Source organism: Leucopleurus acutus (assembly GCF_964270905.1).
Source record: "Leucopleurus acutus genome assembly, chromosome: 13".
NCBI lineage: Eukaryota > Metazoa > Chordata > Mammalia > Artiodactyla > Delphinidae > Leucopleurus > Leucopleurus acutus.
This window is the reverse complement of record NC_139155.1, coordinates 8,555,074-8,577,173: the sequence shown is the minus strand read 5'-3', so window position 1 is coordinate 8,577,173 and position 22,100 is coordinate 8,555,074. Positions and strand designations below refer to the sequence as shown.

Sequence of the window (22,100 nt, the reverse complement as noted above, 5' to 3'; positions counted from 1 at the left end):
TGCAATTGACAAGGAAATTTAGTTATTTCTGAGATATACATTTTAAAGTAATGACTAGAATTATGACTTACAACATTATACCAGAACATATAAGATTTTCAGAAATTTCATGTAATGTCTGAAACATTTATATTAACATATTTCCATACAAATACCCAAAGAAAGTTTAGTATTGTTTGTTTGTTTATACTGCAGGTTCTTATTAGTCATCAATTTTATACACATCAGTGTATACATGTCAATCCCAATTGCCCAATTCATCACACCATCACCACCACCACCCCCGCGGCTTTCCCCCCTTGGTGTCCATACACTTGTTCTCTACTTCTGTGTCTCAACTTCTGCCCTGCAAACTGGTTCATCTGTACCATTTTTCTAGGTTCCACATATATGCGTTAATATACAATATTTGTTTTTCTCTTTCTGGCTTACTTCACTCTGTATGACAGTCTCTAGATCCGTCCACGTCTCAACAAATGACTCAGTTTTGTTCCTTTTTATGGCTGAGTAATATTCCATTGTATATATGCACCACATCTTCTTTATCCATTCGTCTGTTGATGGGCATTTAGGTTGCTTCCATGATCTGGCTATTGTAAATAGTGCTGCAATGAACATTGGGGTGCATGTGTCTTTTTGGATTATGGTTTTCTCTGGGTATATGCCCAGTAGTGGGATTGCTGGATCATATGGTAATTCTATTTTTAGTTTTTTAAGGAACCTCCATACTGTTCTCCATAGTGGCTGTATCAATTTACATTCCCACCAACAGTGCAAGAGGGTTCCCTTTTCTCCACACCTTCTCCAGCATTTCTTGTTTGTATATTTTCTGATGATGCGCATTCTAACTGGTGTGAGGTGATACCTCATTGTAGTTTTGATTTGCATTTCTCTAATAATTAGTGATGTTGAGCAGCTTTTCATGTGCTTCTTGGCCATGTGTATGTCTTCTTTGTAGAAATGTCTGTTTAGGTCTTCTGCCCATTTTTGGATTGGGTTGTTTGTTTCTTTAATATTGAGCTGCATGAGCTGTTTATATATTTTGGAGATTAATCCTTCACATCATTATTCTTAATCATTCTTAAACTTGAATAATGAATGGTAGAGATATAGCCTATGTATTCACATGTATTAATATATCCACAATAAATCACAATATTTTTGTTTTAAAAAGACTCTGAATAGTGATTTAGTTCAACTCCTTCATCTTACAGGAGAGAATAAGTAAGCTCAAGTGGTTCGGAAAGCTGTCCAGTATCACTTACTTGTTAGTGATTGAATGAATGAGGGAGCAATTTCATATATCTTAAATTAATTCATCAAAATTGTCATACAGACAAAGAATAATACACATTAACATACAAGAAAGAAGTATTTAAATCCTATTCAAGTAATCATAGTTAAATGATTCCTACGATGATTTCACTTTGATTTTGTAAAAAACTTGCTTCCTGCCTCTGATATTGCCTGGTTAACTCAGTCTCGCTCTAATCAGCTTTCCGTCATTCACCTTTCCTTCTCAGGCTGTGTCAGATGCTCCTCTTTGTCTCAGGGTACTGAGAGTACCACTATCGAGGTGCTTTCTTCAGGGATTTGAAATTAGTTTTTGCATGCTGGTCTGCCCCAGCAGCCTGCAAGTTCCTTCAAGCCAGGGTCCATCCATTATCGTATTACCTGGTGCCTAGCACAGTGGCGTATATTAAGTGGTCTGTGAATATTTGTTGAGCTGATCGAATTGCATTTGGGGATCTGTACACTCAGCTAATTATTGAGCACTTGCTATGACTAAGACATACTGATAAGAGTTGGAGTCTTCCTTTATGTCTAGAAGAGTGTGGTAATTTTACACAAATATGTAAACTTCTACTTCTGTTCTGATTTTATGCTTTTGAATAAGGAATAATTTATGACCTCTGTCTGGCAAATACATTTCAGAGACATCATCTGTAGTTACCTGGCCAAGATGCCGATAAAATCGCTTTTGCAGAGGGAACTCTTTCTCCTTTTATATGATTTTTACAACAATATGTCTTAAAAGTGCACTGACAGTATAGTCCAGAGTGTCCAAGATGTATCAGAGATAGAGCTTCTAGTAAAAATAAGCTCCTTAGAAAGCTTTTTGTATTGTTATTTTTCTAGAGGAATGAGTGAAAGATTTTTTATAAGGACTTGTATCCAAGCAGAAATTTTAAAATAAACCTGCTGTGTTCAATTTGATGTTTTACTATTGTAACATATGACAACTACTGTGAAGTTACAGGGCTATCGTTATTTTTATTGAAAAACTAGGTAAATAGGCTCTTTTCCCATGTATCTTGATGGTTGGAAAAATGCATTTTGAGGATAGAAATGTTATTTTGATATATGAGAACCTACGTGGAAGATAAATATGAAAAGAGTAAGGAAAAAGATAAGCAAGTCCTATAGCATTTACGTTCCAGCAGAGACCGCTGTGGACCTGGTGTCCCGTTTTTAGTGTCATTTCTTTCAAGCAGGCTACACATTGCCTTTTATTTTCCCCAATAAGAATAGTTAAAATAGGCACCTTAGATGATTTGCCTTTTACTATACCAGCCCTTATATTCCTACTCTCTTAATTACTGGGTATTAACTCTTTCGTTATTCCTGTTACCTTTCTGATTGTCTTCCTGGGAATCCCTTTTCTCTATTTCCCTTTAAATGTCCATCTTCCCCTGCTTCCTTCTTCCCCTACCCTCTCTCTTCCCTCCCCCATGCAAAATGCTGTCCTTGGTCCTCCAAGGCTAGTAGACAGTTTTTCTGAGCCTCAGTTGCTTCATCTGTAAAATGGAAATAATAGGGATAGTTATCACACAGTTTCGGTTTGAGTGTTGAGTGTGAGAGAGTGCTTGGCATAACAAAATTGTTTACTGAGTGTCAGCTATTGTAGAAGTAAAGCCAATTAAGGGATCTCCCTGACTCAGGCTTTTTCCATGTAAATTTTCTTTTAAAAGCCAAAATATCTCTGTGAAACTTTAAACACTTGATCATATTTTAATATTCCTTACCAGGTAGGTAAGGAATATAACTGGTGCATAATTCATGAATTGAGACGTTTCTCTCCTACCCTCATCTTGGTAAACCCTACCCCTCACTTCTGTGGTGGAAACCAATATTTAAAGTTCTTTTTTACGGTTCTAGTGTTTCTTTATGGAGATCCAAGAAATTATGGCTATATATTTTTAAATTTCTTTCTTTCTCGTACAAAAGGCATATGTGTGTGAAAAAAACCTTGTTTTTATTCCTACACATAAACATAACCTGGAGATATTTTCGCTCCATACATAGAAAACTTTCTTATTCCACTGTGTAGATGTGCCACAGTTTACTTGACAAGTTCCTTATCAGCAGGTATTAGGGTTATTTTGCTATTATCAACAATCCTGCAGTATATGATTTATCCACATAACATTGTTATGAATGCAGATGAACTGATGCTGTAAAATTTAAAATGAGGGACTGCTGGGTCAAAGTCATGTATGCAAATTTTATACTTTTTGTTTTCAAATTTAAAATGTTTATCCTTTCTGCATTGATTTGAGATGCCACCTTTATTGTCACATGGTCTTTGCAGAATTTCTGTTCTTTTCTATTTGTCTGATTGCTCAGGTGCCATTACCATACTGTCTTAATTATTGGGGTGTTATAGTATGCTTTAATACATGTTCGGTCTCCCCAACTATTGTTCTTATTTTTCTGAGATTATTTTTTTTTGCTATCTCCTATTTTACCGTAAGTTAAGTAGTGTGTCTAGTTATGAAAGAGTAATTTAAGGTTTATTACATTAAACATATGAACTAATAGAGGTGAATTTATTTTCTATGACAATCACAGGGCATCTTTGCATTAAGTCGTATTTGATGTCCTCCAGAAATGGTTTCTAATGTTCCTTTTTGAGGTCTTAACATTTCTTTTGAGTGTATTTCTAGATTTTTTTTAACATTTATGTGACCACCATAAATGGAGTTTTCCATCATACTTTCTAAATGATTATTGTTCGTTATATTTAAGATTTTTGACTTCTGATGATTTTATAAACTTTTACCGTAGTGAAATGAATTCCCTTATGCTCTGTAATAGATCTCAGCGGATTCTACTGAGTTTCCCAATATATAGTTATTTCATCTACAAGTTGTTTTAGCTGTTACTTTCTAATATTCCTATCTCTAATTTCTTTCTTTTTTGTAATTGCACTGGATAATATTTCTGCTACCTTGTAAATCTTAGTGTTGCTAAAGGGTATCTTTGTTGTAATCCTGATTGACAGAAATGATCTAATGATGTGTTTTTCCTTTAAGTATAATGCTGGTTCCTGGGCTCATTTGAGAGATGGGGGGAAAGGGCAGAGAAGAGTGTATATTTTATCCTTTAGTGCACATATATCATTGCCCTTTTCTTAACTCACCTGATATTATGTTTATTTGTGATTCTCTTTCCCCAAACTGGTTATCCCTTTAAGACAAGTATGAGTTTTACTCTTTCCTATAGTAAGCATAATGTTTTACACATTGTCAGCATTCATTCATTGTGCAATTTGAATTATAATGAAGCCTCTAAAATTGTATCCTACTGTAATTTGCTGTCATGCTCTGGAATAGTTCCTAAGTAGATATATTTACTTGCATGTGATATAGGAATTGATGCCCTTCATAATGACTGAATATATAAGACTTGTGTCAAGGAGGTGGCAATGGGTGAGACCTGTGAGTAAATAATATATCAATATATTATCCACAGGACTGAAAACATTAAGTTACATTCAAACATTAAATAACAACCATTTCCAATCATGTATGAAAGACGTTTTATTGGGAATAAGTATTAAAGTGTTACTGAAGCTTGTGGTTGCACTTACTTAAGTTTGTAATGATTATACTGGTTCTTTATAAATCTAAGGCGAGTTTATGCTTTCTACCAATATATATGGAGCCCTTATAAGAATATACTATGCAAGAAGCTGTTTAATATACAAAGTGGTACTTTCAACAAGCATGGGCTCCAATGAGAGAAATGAAATTTATACTGAGTCACAAAACGAAGAAGGCTATAATAGCTCTCCCATTTGCGGAGACCATAAGAAAGTGGAGACTGGGGGTATTATTGTGAGCAGGCAAGCTCAATCTGCCCAAAGTTTCCTCCCTTGAAACCTAAGTATCACATTGACAGGAAAAGTTAATCAGGTTGACCAGTTGTCAGGACATCTGGAAGCACAAAGAAAGTATTGAATGTATTTCATGGTGATTATAATTAACAGTACTGTATTGTACTCTTGAAATTTGCTATATGAGGTAACAGATGTATTAATTAGCTGGATTGTAGTGATCATTTTACAGTGGTCCATAAGAAAACATTAGCATGATTATTTTGATGGTGGTGTACAGAATAGTTTAGAGAGAAAGCAGAGGTAGGAGGCCAACTTAGCAAACCATAGCAATAATTTAGAATTGTGCCAAACTTTGAGTAAGTTACTTAACTTTTATGCCTGAGTGTCCCATATTGTAAACAATGATAATTATATTGCCCACCTTATTGGATTTTGGTGTGGTTTAAACTACGTTAATATTTATAAGTTCCTCATTACAGTGGGGAGCATAATACGAACTTAAGATGCTAGTTATTAGTAGTGAAAGTCAAGATTGCTACTGTTACCTGATTGAAGCAATGCCCAAAATGTTGACTGAAGAGGAAAAAGTCAGGTTAAACCACAAAATTAAAATAATACTAAAACAAATATAGAGCATCCAAATCTAATTATGTAGCTCTAAACAGAAAGCCAGTACACTTTTGAAACAGCAGCCAAAATTAAATTAGGGAAAATGAGAGAAATAAAAATGTAAAGCAGATAAGAAACACTGTGTACTTTCTGCTAAGAAATTAATTTTCTTTTCTGAGTAAAACCTCTCACTTAAGGTGTTTCATTTCAAAATGAGCTTTTTTTAAAAAACGTCTTTATTGGAGTATAATTGCTTTACAATGGTGTGTTAGTTTCTGCTTTATAAAAAAGCAAATCAGTTATACATATAGATATGTTCCCATATCTCTTCCCTCTTGCGTCTCCCTCCCTCCCACCCTTCCTATCCCACCCCTGTAGGTGGTCACAAAGCACTGAGCTGATCACCCTGTGCTATGCGGCTGCTCCCCAGTCTTATATATCACAGGAGCATCTCACTTTTGGATTTTGCCCACAGATTTTTGGATGGTGCAGGTAAAGGCAAAAATTAATGAAAACACCAAGATTTGAAGCGTATGTGACTAAAAAGAGGAAATAAAAATCCTGGAAGGAGAAGTAAACCGAAGAGGAAATATTTTGATTTGGACATTTGACTTTCACTTACTGAACCCTATAGTAACTGGGTCCATAAAATAGAAACATGCTGGTTGTACCTGGGAATAGAGTTTTCAGTGATTATTGAGTTACGCCTCTACAACTGACTGATGAAAATAAAATATTGTCAATTTCAAAAGCATAAGTTGATATAGAGCTAAAGAATACTCCGATTTTAGAGAAAGTGAAACCCAGAAGACATGGTTCTTTCCTGGAGATTTTGAGCAAAGAGATAGGATATTTTGTTCTGTGTCATGTCAGTGTTGGGCTCTTTGAAAGCAGGGAGCAGGAAGACAGTAATTGTAAGACTCCCTCCAGTGCTGTGATCGTCTCTAAAGATTGCCACCTGCTTGGGTCATTGCTCTGCAGGTCTGCTCTACAACTGGTTTTCATTCTCATGATAATGAGTTGTCTCATGACAATTTCACACTCTCAACCTAAAACTTGCTGCTGCTGTGAAGTGTTTCATTTCTGGCTGTGACTCTAAACCATGTCTATTCTTTCCCAGTATTTCATTGATGACCTGGTAGACAAATGCAGTAGAGAGAACTATATATATTCAGGTGAAAAACAAAAAACACTTGGCCTCCTCAAAAACTGGCAATGGTGAGATTTGGGGAATCATTGTTTTCCTTTTGTGAATTTCCAGTTGTTTTTCTGGGTTATTAAGATAAAGAGAAAGCAAGATCATAGAAATGGAAAAGATGAACACATTTATTTTGGTCTTTCCAACCATGAAACGAGAAAAAATGAGATATACATATTGTGCTTTAAGCATTTTTTCAATGTTAATGGATAGCAATATTTATATTTTGCATTAAACAGTGGTGAATGATGCAAAGCTCTTGAGTTAACAAAATTGGTGAGAACTTTCTCTTTTAAAATTGAACTTAAATTATGGTCCGAGGAGAAGGGAAATAAGTTTTTAATTTTTTGGTTCTGTGGTTTATATTTAAATAGGTGAGTGTTTATACAGAGACAGATGCATATTTATGTATATTATTTATATATGTATATAAACTGAAATTTAAAAGTCAAATAGATATAAGGACAAATGCATTTATATATAAATATAAATGGATAGCCATATACACATAAAATGATAGCCTGCCTCTACTCCATTTCATCCTTTTATTTTTTTCCGTTTCATCCTTAATGACCTCTGCTTTTTCAGTTGCAGATTATATAACCTAAAACAGAAATGGCCAGTAGAAGTATTTTTAAAACAATGAAGTAAAAACAATCCTTGAATTAGTGATTAGATTTCTTATATTTTTTGAGATACTAGTTAGTTTTTTGCTAAATTAAGTTACAGGTAAAAATAAATGTATTTAGACTTGTGGATATTTAAGAAAATGTATTTACATCCTCCATCCCCAGAAATATACTCTTTGCCTGTTTACAATGGGGGCTGCTTGGTGCCCCTTATAACACCTTTAAAGTTGCCTCTGGCTCATCTCTTTTCATTGCTCTTGTATTCTTAAGTATTTCTAATCAATTCACAGGTGGAGAAAAACCCTTTGGGTTTTACATTTATCAGAGAGCCACTGCATTTATGTCAGGGAACTCAGCATGCTGTGAACTATATCCAGAGTTGCAGGTGTGTACAAAGGAGGACCCGTAGTGGATATATTTGATTATAGTAGTCTACTCCTGGGCATACAGAAGCCACAGGACTGTAGACATTGCAATTGACAGCTGCAAGTCTTACAGTTTAGAGATGACATGTGCCTTGAAAAATCTAAGCATTTAAAAGAAATCAACCTGAAATACCCAATATTCCTGACCCTATACCACTATTTTTAAAATTTCATTTCATTTGCGACTTTTGTTTAATCTGTAATCCTAAATTTTCTGAGACTTCAGTTTACTTAAGGACATCTACCATAACTTAGAGAAAGAGTTGATGAATCTGATTGAAATCTTAAAGTCAAGATTGTTCCTGACCTGGTTCTCCCATATCTTTCTTCTCTTATCTCTCACCACCCTTACTGTGGTTCACTGCCCTCCACACTGGCCTCCTTGCAGTTCTTGGAATAATAGTTCACGCAGGCTCCCTCAACAGGGCATTTGCTCTTGCAATTTTGTCTTACTGAAGCACTCTTTCCCCAGATGTCTGTACCACTCATTCTCTCACTTCCTCTAATACTGAAATGTAGGCTGCTGGGTGAGCCTTCCCTCACCATCCCTCCATAGCACTTAACACCATTGAAAAAAATACAATTTACAAATACACTTATTTATTTGCCATCATCTGTCTACCCAATTGAAATGGATGTTCCAAGAGGCAGGAACTTTGTTTCCACACGGACAGAAAGTTTGTGTGCTTTTTGTTGTTGTTATTATTTTTATCTGCATTTTTTTACAACTGTATCCACAGAACAAAGAGCTCTCAAATATTTTTTGAACAAATGGAATAGATAAGAGTGATTCTGGTATCGGTATATATTTGACAGCAATTAAATATAAGCCAGTGTTGAAAGTTCATATCTATATTGAAAAAGATAGCTAAAGCCAAATTCATCAGTGCATGAAGCTTAATCCTCTGTATTAACCACTTTTTACACAAACACAGAGTGTCTTTCAATAGTACCATACACAATTTGTGAGAGGAGAAAGACTCAGGACTAAGTAATTGAATTTACTCATAGCATAAGCCTGCAATAACCATTCCTGAATGGTCTTTGCTTATGTGTTTATTATTTGTTGTCTTGATATGTTCATCTTATATACAGTTATAAATAATTGAATCCTATACCCCAAGTTATCATTTATACAGTATCTTGCTTTCAGAAGGGAACACAGGGACTTCCCTGGTGGTCCAGTGGTTAAGACTTCACCTTCCAATGCAGGGAGTGTGGGTTTGATCCTTGGTCGGGGAGCTAAGATCCCACATGCCTCACGGCCAAAAACCCAAAACATAAAACAGAAGCAATATTGTAACAAATTCAATAAAGACTTTAAAAATGGTCCACATTAAAAAAAAAATCTTTAAAGAAAAAGAAGGGAACACAAACATAAGATGCTCCAGATATGCCACTGTCTTCTATATTCTTTAAAATCTCTGGAAACGAAGTTTGTGTGACTCCTTTTAGTGCAATGGATCCTCAGGTTTGACAACTCCTATAATTAAAAATTCTCCCAAGTTTTTAACCAAAATCGTACATGAACAAAGTTCATTAGGTCAACATCTTATGATGGAACAGGCCCATGAAATCCGACTTTTGGTTAAGTTAAATCTTGGGAATGGATGCTGGATAAATAACGTCATTATGGCTATGAACTAAAGCAAAGAAATCAAACCATCTACATCGCAGTGAGTCTTAAATGGAAAAAGGATGCCCTTTGTGTAAAATCTCCTTGAAAAGGAGAAAACACTGAAGAAAAGGGATTGCTATGAGGTAAAAGGTTTTCATCAGATGGAAGGGAATCAAGAGGGTATTTAATTATGGCAATCGATCTGGCTGGCTAATGCAGTGTAAAACTGAGGTGTGGAGCAGCTGTGCATCCTGGGGATTTCTGTAGTCCTGGCAACAATGTGGAATTTTCTCGAAGGAAAATCTGAAGGGTACCCAGGAGCCTGTTTGGTGAGACAACTGGCATGTTTAGGAGATAACTTTGAATGAGAAGGTGAAATCAGTTACTTCCTCAGGAGAGAGTGAAGCAGCATCTTGAACAGTGATGGGACAGGCAGGCATGTCATCCGAGAAGGGACAGGACTCGGGAGAAGGTGAATCTTCCTGCAACCTATAAGTTCTGTTGCTAACTAGCTAAATGGTCCCTGCATCTTCAGATGCCCTTGAAGAGCCAAGCAGTGTCTGAAGAGACTGCACCCTGTCCTCCCACACACTGCTAAAGAAGGGCACTGATTTATGTCCTGTCTCTTGGAACAAAAGTAAAAATACCTAATTTAAATTAAATTAGTAAAAATACCTAATTAAAAATACCTAATTTAATTGGTGTGGTTCTCTTTCAGTCACTCGAAAAATTTGTATTTTTCATTTATAAGCAAAATAAAACCTATTCCTTTATTTTTTCTTCTCAAAGGAGTGATTTCCTGGTCTCAAGCGGTCATTTTTGCTGCTCATCTCCAGAATTCTCCAACATACTCATATAAGGCATCAGTTCCAGGGCCTAAAGCAGACTAACACTATTAAAATCCCACTTGAAAAAGAGTAACAGGGAGGTGATTTCCTCGTGCTCCTATTAACTGTATGCTTCTGGTACGAAGGTTGCTTTCAGACTGCTGACTCATGCTGAATTTGACTTCACATTGACAGAGAAAGACACTTCCAAATTCTCTGCACCAGGTCCCTTTTTACTACCATCACAAAGCAAACTATTTTGAAAAAAAAAAAAGCAAGGTGGAAAACAAAACTCTGCATTTATTAAATAAGTAAGTTAAAAAATTCAACTAGACATCAAAATATAACTAGTCCACAGTCATGATAATTCATACTATTTTTCTCAATAAATTATTTTGTTTTAATAAGTGTATTATGAGATTTCATTAGGCTTTTGAAATATCAAAAATAATTTAATTGAAACAGAAATTGAGGAACTTTGTGCAAAATACTTGGCCAGTAGTCTTCAAAACTGTCAAGGTCATGAAAAGCAAAAAAGGCTGAGAAACTGTCAAAGATCAGAGGAGATTAGGAGACAGGACCACTGAATGCACCGTGGTGACCTGGATTGGATCCCAAAACAGAAGAGGACATTGGTGTGAAAAACTGGTGACTTCTGAATAGAATCTGTAGTTTAGATAATAGTATTTTACTAATGTTAAGTCTTAGTTTTGAAAAATGTATCATGGTTATTTAGGATGTTAATATTAGGAGAAGCTGGGTAAAATCTTTTTGGGAAATCTCTGCACCATTTTTGCCAGTGTTTATAAATCTAAAATTATCCCAGAACAAGAAAATAATAACTTAAGGGCCTTGGCTTGGTAAACAGTCTGTTACATCAGGTCTTTAACAACCAGTTTTATCTATATGTGGTTGCCTCTGTTAATGTAATAGCAAAGAGATAAGATGCTATCGTAAATACCAAGTCTATTTTTCCTCATTATCCACTATCAGGTTTATTCTATAGCAATATCAAGTGCCTAAATGGAAACACTTTTGCTTTCTGACTCATGTTTATCTCACTATTTAGTTAAAAATAATGTTGTCACACAAGCTGAGACATTGCAGTCAGGGAGTATGTTTGTTGATTTCCATGAATATTACAAGGCTTCATTGAATATCACCATGGTTCCTGAGCAATAAAGTACACAGGGTACAAGGAAAAGTATTCTTCTGTAGGAAAGAACAGAAACTGTATTACCAGGATTTTTGGTCTCAAATGCATTCAAAGAGGGTCTTCCTACCTCAACTAGAATTCCAAATCCACTAAAATAATCAGGAGATAAATATTAATAATCTGTATACTTTGCAAATGATATGTTTATTTATCTGCCTTGGATCTCTCACATTTCTACTCAGATTCATGTAACTATTTTTCACTTCCACAATATTACGGTTAATACCACTACTCCACTAATAAAAACAAAATCTAAAAAAGTATCTTTCTTAGCGTGGGCTGCCATAACACAATGCCATAGGCTGGGTGGCTTGAAAAACAGACATTTATTTTCTCACAGTTCTGGGGGTTAGAAGTCCAAGATCAAGTCAGGTTCTGGCGAGAGCCCTCTTCCCAGCTTGCAGATGACCAGCATCTCACTGCATGTCCACATGACCTCTTTTTCTGTGAGAGCATGGAGAGAAGGCAGGCTCTCTGCTGTCTTTTCTTATAAGGACACTAATTCCATCCTGAGGGCCCCACCCTCATGACTTCATCTAACCCTAATTACCTCCCAAAGCCCCATCTCCAAATACCATCACATTGGGGGTGAGGAATCCAACGAACCATATGCTGCTATCATATTATTATCAATATTTATACTACCTTTTTTAGGTTGTTTTACCTTGAGGGTAGAGATCAGTAAGGGGTCAAAAAATAAATAACTAACTAGAACACAGTGTGTGGAACACAAGTGTGTGGAGAGAACACCAGGAGATCTGAAGGAGTAGTCATAACTCCTTATGTCCTGGGCTGTGGTTAGAAATCCTGTGACAGAGGAGATGGGTCTCCACCTGGGTAGAGAAAGAGAGGTATATCCACGTGTGCTGAAAGCTCAGGGCTGTCCTTCATGTGCTTTTCAAAGCTACCAGTATGGAGCTAGGAAAGGTAGCAAGAGTAATATGAAATTGTGTGATTGTACTGTTATTCTGTTTATTCTGCTTTTATGATGAGAGGTCTTCCTGTGATTGTTCTGAGTGCCTTTGAACAGGAGAAACACTGTCTTCTAGTGAATAATAGACAGTGCACACTCCAGAGGAATTATAGTATCTGGCCTATATTAGTTAAAAAAACAGTGTAAATAAACTTTACAGTATAATTAAAGAAATAGAACAGAAGAGAGACCTTCAAGATAGCGGAGGAGTAAGACGTGGAGATCACCTTCCTCCCCACAAATACATCAGAAATACATCTACACGTGGAACAACTCCTACAGAACACCTACTGAATGCTGTCAGACAACCTCAGACTTCCCCAAAGAGCGAAGAACAGATGCCCTCAGCGACCTACATGCAGAGGCGGGGCTAAATCCAAAGCTGAACCCCAGGAGCTGTGAGAACAAAGAAGAGGAAGGGACATCTCTCGCAGCAGCCTCAGGAGCCGCAGATTAAAGCTCCACAATCAACTTGATGTACCTGCATCTGTGGAATACAGGAATAGACAACGAATCATCCCAAAATTGAGGCAGTGGACTTTGTGTGATTTTGTCTGTATAGCTTTGCTTTTACCATTTCTCCTGGGGTTCTGTCTGTCCTTTATTATTTTTATTTTTTAGGGTAGTTTTTAGTGCTTGTTATCATTGTTGGATTTGGTTTTTGGTTTGGTTGCTGTCTTCTTTCTTTCTCTTTTTTATTACTATCTATTTTTTTAAAATTTTCAATAATTTTTTTACTTTTTATTTTAATAACTTTATTTTATTTTTCTTTTTTCTCCCTTTTCTTCTGAGCCGTGTGGCTGACAGGGCCTTGGTGCTCTAGCTGGGTGTCAGGCGAGTGCCTCTGAGGTGGGAGAGCGGAGTTCAGGACATTGGTCCACAAGAGACCTCCCGGCTCCATGAAATATCAAATGGTGAAAGCTCTCCCAGAGATCTCCATCTCAACTCTAAGAGCCACCTCCACTCAACGACCAGCAAGCTTCAATACTGGACACCCCCTGCCAAACAACTAGCAAGACAGGAATATAACCCTACCCATTAGCAGAGAGGCTGCCTAAAATCATAATAGGGTCACAGACACACCAAAACACACTACCGGATGTGGTCCTGCCCACCACAAAGACAAGATCCAGGCTCATCCACCAGAACACAGGCACCAGTCCCCTCCACCAGGAAGCTTACACAACCCAGTGAACCAACCTTAGCCACTGGGGGCAGACACCAAAAACAATGGGAACTACAAACCTGAGGCCTGCAAAAAGGAGACTCCAAACACAGTAAGTTTAGCGAAATGAGAAGACAGAGAAACACAAAGCAGATGAAGGAGCAAGATAAAAACCCACCAGACCAAACAAATGAAGAGGAAATAGGCAGTCTACCTGAAAAAGAATTCAGAGTAATGATAGTAAAGATGATCCAAAATCTTGGAAATAGAATGCAGAAAATATAAGAAACGTTTAACAAGGACCTAGAAGAACTAAAGAGCAAACAAACAATGATGAACAACACAATAAATGAAATTTAAACTTCTCTAGAAGGAATCAATAGCAGAATAACTAAGGCAGAAGAATGGATAAGTGACCTGGAAGATAAAATAGTGGAAATAATTACCACAGAGCAGAATAAAGAAAAAAGAATGAAAAGAATCGAGGACAGTCTCAGAGACCTCTTGTACAAAATTAAATGTGCCAACATTCGAAATATAGGGGTCCCAAAAGAAGAAGAGAAAAAGAAAGGGACTGAGAAAATATTTGAAGAGATTATAGTTGATAACTTCCCTAATATGGGAAAGGAAATAGTCAATCAAGTCCAGGAAGCACAGAGTCCCATACAAGATAAATCCAAGGAGAAACATGCCAAGACACATATTAATCAAACTATCAAAAATTAAATACAAAGAAAAAATATTGAAAGCAGCAAAGGAACAACAACAAATAACACACAAGGGAATCTCCATAAGGTAAGCAGCTGATCTTTCAGCAGAAACTCTGCAAGCCAGAAGGGAGTGGCAGGACATATTTAAAGTGATGAAAGGGAAAAGCCTACAACCAAGATTACTCTACCCAGCAAGGATCTCATTCAGATTCTACAGAGAAATTAAAACCTTTACAGACAAGCAAAAGCTAAGAGAATTCAACACCACCAAACCAACTTTACAGCAATGCTAAAGGAACTTCTCTAGGCAAGAAACACAAAAGAAGGAAAAGACCTACAAAAACAAACCCAAAACAATTAAGAAAATGGTAATAGGAACATACATATTGATAATTACCTTAAACGTAAATGGATTAAATGCTCCAACCAAAAAACATAAACTGGCTGAATGGATACAAAAACAAGACCCATATATATGCTGTCTACAAGAGACCCACTTCAGACCTAGGGACACATACAGGCTGAAAGTGAGAGGATGGAAAACAATATTCCATGCAAATGGAAATCAAAAGAAAGCTGGAGTAGCAATTCACATATCAGACAAAATAGACTTTAAAATAAAGATTATTACAAGAGACAAAGAAGGACACTACCTAATGATCAAGGGATCAATCCAAGAAGAAGATACGACAATTGTAAATATTTATGGACCCAACATAGGAGCACCTCCATACATAAGCCAAATGCTAACAACCATAAAGGGGGAAATTGACAGTAACACAATCATAGTAGGGGACTTTATCACCCCACTTTCACAATGGACAGATCATCCAAAATGAAAATATAGAAACACAAGCTTTAAATGATACATTAAATAAGATGGACTTAATTGATATTTATAGGACATTCCATCCAAAAACAACAGAATACACTTTCTTAAGTGCTCTTGGAACATTCTCCAGGATAGATCATATCTTGGATCACAAATCAATCTTGGTAAATTTGAGAAAACTGAAATCATATCAAGTATCTTTTTCAACCACAATGCTATGAGACTAGATATCAATTACAGGAAAAAATCTGTAAAAATTACAAACATATGGAGGCTAAACAATACAGTACTAAATAACCAAGAGATCACTGAAGAAATCAAAGAGGAAATAAAAAAATACCTAGAAACAAATGACAATGTAAACACGACAACCCAAAACGCAGAGATAAACCCACGCACCTATGGTCAACTAATCTGTGACAAAGGAGGCAAGAATATACAATGGAGAAAAGACAGCCTCTTCAATAAGTGGTGCTGGGAAAATTGGACAGCTACATGTAAAATAATGAAATTAGAACACTCTGTAACACCATACACAAAAATAACCTCAAAATGGATTAAAGACCTAAATGTAAAACTTTAAAACTCTTAGAGGAAAACATAGGCAGAACACTCCATGACATAAATCACAGCAAGATCCTTTTAGAGCCACCACTTAGAGAAATGGAAATTAAAACAAAAATAAACAAATGGGACCTAATGAAACTTAAACCTTTTGCACAGCAAAGGAAACCATAAACAAGATGAAAAGACAACCCTCAGAATGGGAGAACATATTTGCAAATAAACCAACTAACCAAGGATTAATCTCCAAAATTTACAAGCAGCTCATGCAGCTCAATATCAAAAAAACAAACAACCCAATCCAAAAATGGGCAGAAGACCTAAACAGACATTTCTCCAAAGAAGATATACAGATTGCCAACAAACACATGAAAGGATGCTCAACATCACTAATCGTTAGAGAATTGCAAGTGAAAAACACAATGAGGTATCACCTCACAACCGTCAGAATGGCCATCATCAAAAAATCTACAAACAATAAATGCTGGAGAGGGGGTGGAGTAAAGGGAACCCCCTTGCACTGTTGGTGGGAATGTAAATTGATACAGCCACTATGGAGAACAGTATGGAGGTTCCTTAAAAAACTACAAATAGAAGTACCATATGACCCAGCAATCCCACTACTGGGCATATAGCCTGAGAAAAGCATAATTCAAAAAGAGTCATGTACCGCAATGTTCATTGCAGCTGTATTTACAGTAGGTAGTTCATGGAAGCCACCTAAGTGTCCATCGACAGATGAATGGATAAAGAAGATGTGGCACATATATACAATGGAATATTACTCAGCCATATAAAGAAATGAAATTGAGTTATTTGTAGTGAGGTGGATGGACCTAGAGACTGTCGTACAGAGTGAAGTAAGTCAGAAAGAGAAAAATAAATACCGTACGCTAACACATATATATGGAATCTAAAAAAAAAAAAAAGGTTCTGAAGGACCTAGGGGTAGGACAGGAATAAAGACGCAGACATAGAGAATGGACTTGACACGGGGAGGGGGAAGGGTAAGCTGGGACGAAGTGACAGAGTGGCATGGACATATATACACTACCAAATGTAAAATAGATAGCTAGTGGGAAGCAGCTGCATAGCACAGGGAGATCAGCTTGGTGCTTTGTGACCACCTAGAGGGGTGGGATAAGGAGGGTGGGAGGGTGACCCATGAGGGAAGAGATATGGGGATGTATGTATATGTATAGCTGATTCATTTTTTTATGAAGCAGAAACTAACACACATTGTAAAGCAATTATACTCCAATAAAGATGTTTAAAAATAAATAAATACATTTAAAAAATAAAAAAAAGAAATAGAAATACAGTGATCTTAGTTTCTGGCTATAGAGAATGTAAACTCCAGCAAAAATGTGCATTTCTATAAAAGTTTGAAATATTAAATTTGCATTTCTAGACCTCTTTAGTTATTGAAAAAAGTCTCATTTTATTGATTTGACTTAAACATACCTGTGGATGGAGGGTTTTAAGGTGGGCATCAGGTGACATTGTAAGAGCCAACATAAATTATTCCTGTAAAATCAGGAAGAGTCCAGAAAGAAGGGCCTGTGTTTGTGTAATATATAGCCCTACTTTTTTTTTAAACAAAGCTGAAGAGATGTGTGTTCAGACAGATGTGTGTTCAAATCCTGACACTCTTACTGTCTTACTATTTTTATCCTAAAATGAAGACAACCTAGCTCATATAGTAGGTATGAGGATTAAATGTGTCTATAAATTTTAAAATTTATTACACATAGTAAGTGTTTAGTAAATAGTAGGTGCTATAAAAGCATAGAAGGGCGTGACAGATGTGTCCATTATAAAAAGATATCTGTTTCATTTTCTAAAGGAGTATATGAGCATGTTTTATAATGAACACTGTAAGTTAATTTTTAAATGTGATGTTTTTCCAAAGAATATTGAACATTATGAAAGTGCTTAATCTTAGTAAATTTTTACTTCATTATCATGGAAAACAGAATTGTTTGTCACCAGGATGGTGAGAATAAATCCTTTATATGGTGTTGATACCCAGATGATTTAGTTAGATTAAGGAGGATTGAAGCCAGTGCACTGAAAATCTCATAGCATGAAATCTTTTCATATAAAATTTATGTTTATATTTAATATTGTTTTTAAAATTTGCTATAATTTTAAAGAATAACATGCCTCTGAATTCCCAGTTTTTTTCTCTCTGTAAGATAAGTGCATGTAAAACAATTTATTCCCCCTGGATTAGTTGAATAGATAAATCCCTGATGCTACTAAACTCACGTACAAAAGACATAATGGGATTCCTTTATTTACTTTCAGATTTTCAGACGTTGCTGGTTGGTTTTTAAGAAGGCGTCTAGTAAAGGACCCAGAAGGCTAGAAAAATTTCCAGATGAAAAGGCAGCATATTTCAGAAACTTTCATAAGGTAAGTCACGGTCTTTGGAATCTCTGGGGAATAACTGTACCCTTGGCAACAACTGTGGAGACATTTCTTTTGATAGATGAAATCTGCAGAGGCAAAAATGCATGGCCAGGATAAAATGTCCCTGCACTGATAAAATGCAAAAGTTGTTTTTCTCCTTTATTTTAATCATCTGCTATAAATGCCAGTGGTACCTCTGCAAAATGAAAGAGTCATTTTTATTGCTACTTTGCAAAATGAGATGACTCATAACTCAACCAGATCATTTCCCAAGGTGCTGAGTAGGCATTTTCCCTCTTTCCAGGTTAATTGTTCATTTTTTACTTTGATTTAAAGCGTGGGCAATGTTTTGGAGATAAAACTTTTGAGACTGGTGTTAGCAGTGTTAATGACACTGTTAATGTACAAAGCATTTGCTCTTTACAGCATAACAAGAATGATCATCATGTATGCTGATGTGTACAGATGTGACATAAATCCTATGAACGAAATAGCAATTTCCTAAGAATTAAAAGTATGTAAGAAATTGCCCTAGAATGATGCTAAATGTGCTGCTGAAAGTTATCTCTGGTGATAATGTCAAAAAAGAGTTAAGTATTTGATAGCAATGTGGAGGATTCATGATCAGAATGCAGAATTGTGAAACAGCATTGCTTTTTTGATAGAATGCCTACATAAGCTCAGGAAAGACTGTAATTCCTCACTGGTGGTAACATAGAGTAAGTTACCCTGAATAATGTAATTAGTCTGTGGAATTTATTTTATGTGAGGTATAGTGCTAATTTCTTCTTTTATTAAAAATAGAGTGCTTGCCAGGGATGAGGGGGGTGGGAGGGATAAATAGGCATAGGACTGAGGATTTTTAGGACAGTGAAACTACCCTTTATGATACTATAATGGTGGATGTATGTCATTATAAATCTGTCCAAAGCCATAGAATGTACAACACCAAGAGTGAACCTTACTGTAAAATATGGACTTTGGGTGATTATGTTGTATCAAAGTAGATTCATGAGTTATAACAAATGTACCATCTGGTGGGGATATTGATAATGGGGGAGGCTGTGTATTTGTGAGGGCAGGTTGCATAAGGGAAGGCTCTGTACTTTGTGCTCAATATTGCTGTGAACATAAAACTGCTCTAAAAATTAAAGTCTATTAAAAATAGATTATTCAGCAGTAATGTGCTAACCAATCCTATTATACAAATAACTAGCAATCTTTTGTATTAGATTTGAACCTATATCATAAGGCTTAAATGTGAATTTCTTTAACTCTCTATGAGGTATTCTGTATTTTAATATAGATTTACTAATAGAGAATCCAAGTTCAAGTTCCTGCCCAGCCACTTACAAGCTCATAGGAGTTTGGTTTTCTCATGAGGACATGGATTTTAAAAATTGTAATATTACATGTCTCTTTTGAAGACTATTTAAGATAGAGTATCAAACAACAACCAACACAGTGATGCAGGTTCTTACTATATGAAAAATTATTTGCAGCCTGAAGTCATATTGATATTTTGTATGATGATGATGACCATGGCAATAATTTTAAGCCTGACTTAATGACAAACTGCCAGGTCGTGAAATGTAAGTCTGTAACGTTTAGTTTTTGAGTAAAATTTTGGAAGACTGAGCATAGTATATATTCTGTGGATTCCTGGTCATAACGCCTGCCTGCTGGTCAGTGCTGTACCCTGGCTGGACGCTCTCTAGCCAGCGCACCTAGAGTCCATGTACTCATGATTCAGCCATCTTCTACTTGCAAAATGGCAACATTATAAGCAGTATTATAACCACCTATAAGGGTTAATAATTTAGACAAAGATAAATATAAGCTGTCTGCTTTACACGATGCACTGGGGGGCACGAGGAGATGTATGAGGCACAGTCCTTGCCCTGAAAGAGCTTGTATTCCAGAGGAAAAGAAACACATATGCAGATAATTTTGATTCAATATGAACAAGTCTTAATAAATTGAAAAGGGTTGAGGTCATAAAGAGTGTGTTCTCTGACCATAAATTATTTAAATTAGAAATCAGTGTTATCTAGTAAATGCTAAATGTTTGGTAATTAACATAGTCTAAGGGGTAATAATTCCAAGGCAATGTAGTAGTCACAGAGGCTATTAGCATGTATTCTAAACTCAAAGATAATAAAAACACAAATATCAGCATGTGTGGAATAGAGCTATACCGGTGAGTATAGGGAAATGCATAGCTATGAGTTCTTACATTAGAAAGAAACAATAAATGCAGGAGAAAATATCAATGAAACAGAAACCAAAATAGCAGTCAGGAAATTTTGTAAAGTCAATAGCTGTTTCTTTTACAAAAAAAAAATCACTCACTTGATAAACTCTTAACCGAATTTATCAGGAAAAAAAATAATAAGAAAAATCAAAGGCTGGTAAGAGTAGAAGGGTTATCACTACAAATTCTACTTGACAGCTTAAAGGAAATAGACAAACTCCTTGAAAGATACAAACTACCCAGTCTTATTCAATAGCTGAAGACCTAATAAAAACTTTGAACTTATAGTTCACAACTTTCCCACCAAGAAAACTTCAGGTCCATATCATTTCACTTGTTAATATTACAACATATTTAAAGGGAAAAAATTAATCCACATAAATACTTAAGGAAAATATAAAAAGGAGGAAACCCTTTCCAACTCACTTTATCAGACTGATATTATCTGAAAACCAAAACTAGACAAAGACACTAGGGGAAAGTGACTGATCAGTATCCCTACAAATCAGAACATTTAAACAAAATATTAGGAAATCTAATTCAACAATATGTTAAAATGATAACATATGATCAGGTAAGATTTACTATAGAAATGCAAGGTTGTTTTAACATTTGAAAATCGACCAATGTAATAATGTAGAAATAAAGAGAAAATATATCATGGGATCCTTTAAATGTATACAGAAAGACAGTTCTGTATGCATATAAAGACAAAATTCAACATCCATTTATGATTTAAAACTCTCACAACATCAAGGACAGAATGAACTTCCTTAATCAGAAAAAAAGCATCTAACAAATACCTACAGAAAAGAAAAAGAAAACTCTTTCTATGCTCAATGACATAATCGTTTGTTGAAAATGCATGATCGTCTTCAAAACAAATACCAGAACTAATGAATGAATTTAGTGAATGACATTTTATGATCATTTGCATTTTAAATAGTAGCAGTTAACACTTGATAAATTAATTTTTTAAAAAAACTCAATTTACAATAGTGCCAACAAATAATTATAAAGCACATGTGCAATCTCTACACTGAAAACTATGGAAAACAGCTGAATTAAAGAGGACCCAAATAAATGGCAAGAAATATAATATTCTTAGATTGATACCAATTCAATATTGTTAGGATGTCAATTCTTCCTAAATCGATATGTAACATAATTCTTATCAAAATTCCAGGAATATTTTCTTGTAGGTATTGACAAACTAATTCTATATGGATATTTGCATAACCTATATTAACCAATGCAATTTTAATAAAGAAGAACAAAGTTGGAAATTTATAAGATTTCAAGACTTACTATAAAGTGACAGAAATCATGATATTATGATTTTAGCAAAAGGATATTTATATAGATCAATGGAAGGGAATAGAGAGGTCAGAAATGAACTGATACATATATGGTCAGTTGCATTTTGACAAAGGTATGAAGACAAGTCAATAGGAAAAGAAACTTTCTCCAACTAATGGTGCTAGAACAACTAGATGTCTCTATGTAAATAAATGAACATTGATCTTACGTCACATTATACACA

General features: G+C 35.5%; 1 protein-coding gene across 1 annotated transcript in view; it reads left to right on the top strand.

Moving 5' to 3' along the window:
- Positions 1-22,100, top strand: part of DOK6 (docking protein 6) — a gene marked incomplete at its 3' end in the record, with an annotated part of 404,645 nt that overhangs the window by 118,676 nt on the left and 263,869 nt on the right. The window contains exon 2 of the mRNA XM_082852683.1: positions 18,199-18,306. Within this exon, the coding sequence (XP_082708809.1) occupies positions 18,199-18,306 (108 nt within the window). The remainder of the gene's footprint in view (positions 1-18,198; positions 18,307-22,100) is intronic.